This window comes from Phalaenopsis equestris, unplaced genomic scaffold (assembly GCF_001263595.1).
Source record: "Phalaenopsis equestris unplaced genomic scaffold, ASM126359v1 Scaffold000522, whole genome shotgun sequence".
Classification (NCBI taxonomy): Eukaryota; Viridiplantae; Streptophyta; class Magnoliopsida; order Asparagales; family Orchidaceae; genus Phalaenopsis; species Phalaenopsis equestris.
The window spans coordinates 218246-221529 of record NW_018164962.1 but is presented as its reverse complement, the minus strand read 5'-3'; the positions used below and the strand labels follow the sequence as shown (position 1 = coordinate 221529).

Below are 3284 nucleotides of genomic sequence, written 5' to 3'. Positions count from 1 at the left end.
ATCTTCTTAGGATTCCTGCAATTCCTCCTTATGTGACCAGCATTGCCACAATTCCAACAGGTTGCCTGCTTACTAAAATTTAATTTTAATCTCCCTACACTTGAGTTCCTATCATGTCCCTATCATGTCATCTCTCATGTCATCTCTCTCTGAAATCAACATTCAATGTCGAACTCGAACCTGAGACCTCGCCAGAATCTTTCTTGCGAACTTCCTCAGCCAACCTGCAGACCGAATATCATCGTATTTCAGTTTAGATTTACCTGCAGAACAACTAACAGCTATCCTCATGGCCAACAACAACTATCTAAAAATGAAGCCAACAAGATCAGTGCACATATCTCATCATTAAAATCAATTTCCATAGACGACAATAGATTTGTGATAGTATTGAAATCATTCAGGTGTTGAACAACAGAAACACCTTCCGCCATCTTCAAATTGAATAACTTTTTCATCAAGTGCACCTTGTTATTCGCCGATGACTTTCATGTATACCTGATAAGGCTGTCATGAGATCTACAATTGTCTTTTTCTTGACGACGATGTGTGCAACGGAAACGGACCTCGATATGGACCTCGATATGGTTAATCGAATAACCCCCAAAACTTGTCGATCCAACAAATTCCATTCAGCTTCATCCATCCTCTCAGATCTGTTCCCCAATAACGGAAGATGAATTTTCTTCCCAAAAAGATAATCCTCTATCTGCATTCTCCAATAACCAAAATCCATGCCATTAAATTTCTCGATCCTTGAAACCTTCACGTCATCTGTAGCCATCATTCTTCCTCAGATCCGAACAAAACTCTGATATCAGTTGTTGTTGCGAGATCTATAGATCAAACAAGAGAACGATCGACGAAACAAAAATAGAACGAGAAAAATTCACACCAGAAAAGAACACACAACAAAACACACAAATTTATGTGGTTTGGCAAATTGCCTGCGTCCACGGATTTGCAGAGGATTTTACTACTTGAGGAATTTACACCAATTGATCACCTCGACATACGAGAAGAATCTTTCACTCTCAATTCGTTGATCTCTCTTCTTCTCTCTCTACACCGAGATACACCGAAGAAACTTTACACCGAGATACACCGAGATGCATCGAAGAAGATAAACTTACAAGAGAAATAAAACTAATTTCTCTTCTGCCACAAGTCACCAAGAAGAAGCCTATGGAGAACAATTTTCTTCTTCTTCTACCACAAGGAACTACTTCTCCTTACACTTCGCTTCCATTGTCCCATGGAAACCAGAAGAACTCTTCCTCTATCCCGAGGAAACCCAAAGAAGAAACACCAACCGTGACTTCTAAAAACATAAGGAGAGCCATCCAAAGCTTTTATCACAAACATGAAGGAGACGTCGCGACTATTCCTGAAACGGGAGCTAGAACAGTTCGCGAACTAAAGGCGAGCAGGAGCGGTCGCGGGCTTTCGCGAAAGGGAGGCGGAAGCGGGATCAAGATCGCGCCGATTCGCGATCAAGCAATGCAGGAGCGGGATTGGCGTAGATCGGGCTCCAATACTTAACACATGGTATAAGCCCACTCAAACTCGGGTCAGATCATTTTTTATGTCGTTTGTTCCGTCTCCTTGAAACCATTCGCTTGATCATAAATCAGAGTGCAGACACTTCCAAATTTGATTTTGGAAGCATTGGATCATAATAGGTATCAAGGTTTATGCAGATCAAAATGACTTTTTAGGAAAGTATGGGTAACAGATAAATAAATAATGAAAGCTCCTCTTCTTTGCCATAAGGGATTTATGTATTAATTATCTAACCATTATAATCTCTCCTTTTATAAATTACTATCCTCTTTCTTCTCTAAATTGAAATATATATCTCTCATGATTATTTAGACCTTAAGCCAAAATCTTAAATGGTTAAAAGCTTTTCTCACGAACCAAAATAGTCACAATTCCCTCTAACTTAGTAGTCCTCAGACATTGATTTCAACCACAATGCAACGAGGTCTTATTACCGAGGCAATATGAGTCTCGTCTACTTAGACCTACTTTGGCTCATCAAGATGTATAATTATTCTCAAGTTATAAATGGCTAATAGATCTTTGATCTAAGATAACTCCACTTTCAATGACATTTATTACAATAGCCTGTAATTGTAAAGTTGAAATTGGCTCAATTACCTCAAAATAAAAAAAAAAAAGGATTTTTGTAATTCTTTATTTTGTTTTCAATAATCAATGCCACTACTGAGTGGAGCTAAAAATCACTTTCTTTCCATATTTACATGAATTGACTCATTACTTTCTTCAAATCCATTTCAGCCATCTTTGAAAGTTTCGGTATCTCAAAACAAAATTCTAACTTGATGAACTCCCCTGTTTTTCTCCTTCAACTCTAGCCGCCGAAGCCCCCACCACCGCCACCGGCGGCGGCCGGCCCCCAACCTCCCATCCTCTGTGTTCTTCACCCACCACCGCCGGAATCCCACTCGATTGCAACGACAAAGAAGAACTTTCCATCTCATTTATCGGCATCAATACCTTTACCTGCAAGCCACTAGACCTCCTAGAGCTTCCTTCTCCCGAACAATCTACTTGCAAAGGTCTGGTATTTACATCGCAAGTCTGCTCCACATTCTTCAAACTCACCCTTTTTGGCAATTCAACCGAGCTCCGGCATACAGGACAGGTAGAATTCGAGCTAAACCACAAATCAATACAGTCCAGATGGAAACCGTGGCGGCAACCGGGAAGCAAACGGAAGAGCTCGCCGTCAGTTATCTCTGAGATGCAAACGGCGCACTCAAACCCGTCCTTGAAATCCTTAGCGCTGAAGACGGCGACCGGGAGTGACTTGAGCACGGCGGGGCTGAGCGCGCGGCGGAACACAGAGGGCTGGTTGCCGCCGGCGAAGTGAGTGTTGGAGTTTTCATGGGTGCGGACTATGCCGAGGTGGAAGTTTGATCGAATGTAGAAAATGAGAAAGAAGACGAATAGTAAGAAGACGACGACGACGGCAGCTACCATGATGGCGCCGGATAGAGTGATGGCATTATGGTTCATGGCTGGCGCCGTTGTCGACATGGATGAAGTCGGGAGCTCGACGAGTTGCAGAAAGATGGTTCATTTGGATTAGGGAAACTGTGATATATACCATGATGGTCGTGGAGAAGAAGTTAGGAGCACAAAAATGGATGCCGTGCAGGGGAGGTACCTTTTTTTTTTAAGAAAGGGTATAGGGAACGTAATTGCCGATTGTTTTTTTATTCTTCTTCTTTAATATTATTTAATATTTAGTATTA

At 41.6% G+C, this 3284-nt stretch overlaps 1 protein-coding gene across 1 annotated transcript; it reads right to left on the bottom strand.

Moving 5' to 3' along the window:
* Positions 1 to 2340: 2340 nt before the first annotated feature.
* LOC110028670 (RING-H2 finger protein ATL60-like) lies at positions 2341 to 3066 on the bottom strand. The gene has a single exon (XM_020730621.1). It carries the CDS (start codon positions 3064 to 3066, stop codon positions 2341 to 2343), a length of 726 nt encoding a protein of 241 aa, XP_020586280.1.
* Positions 3067 to 3284: the final 218 nt, after the last annotated feature.

Bases quoted from the DNA above. Each gene is read 5' to 3' on its own strand.
- LOC110028670 (XM_020730621.1), bottom strand. From the start codon at position 3,066: ATGTCGACAACGGCGCCAGCCATGAACCATAATGCCATCACTCTATCC.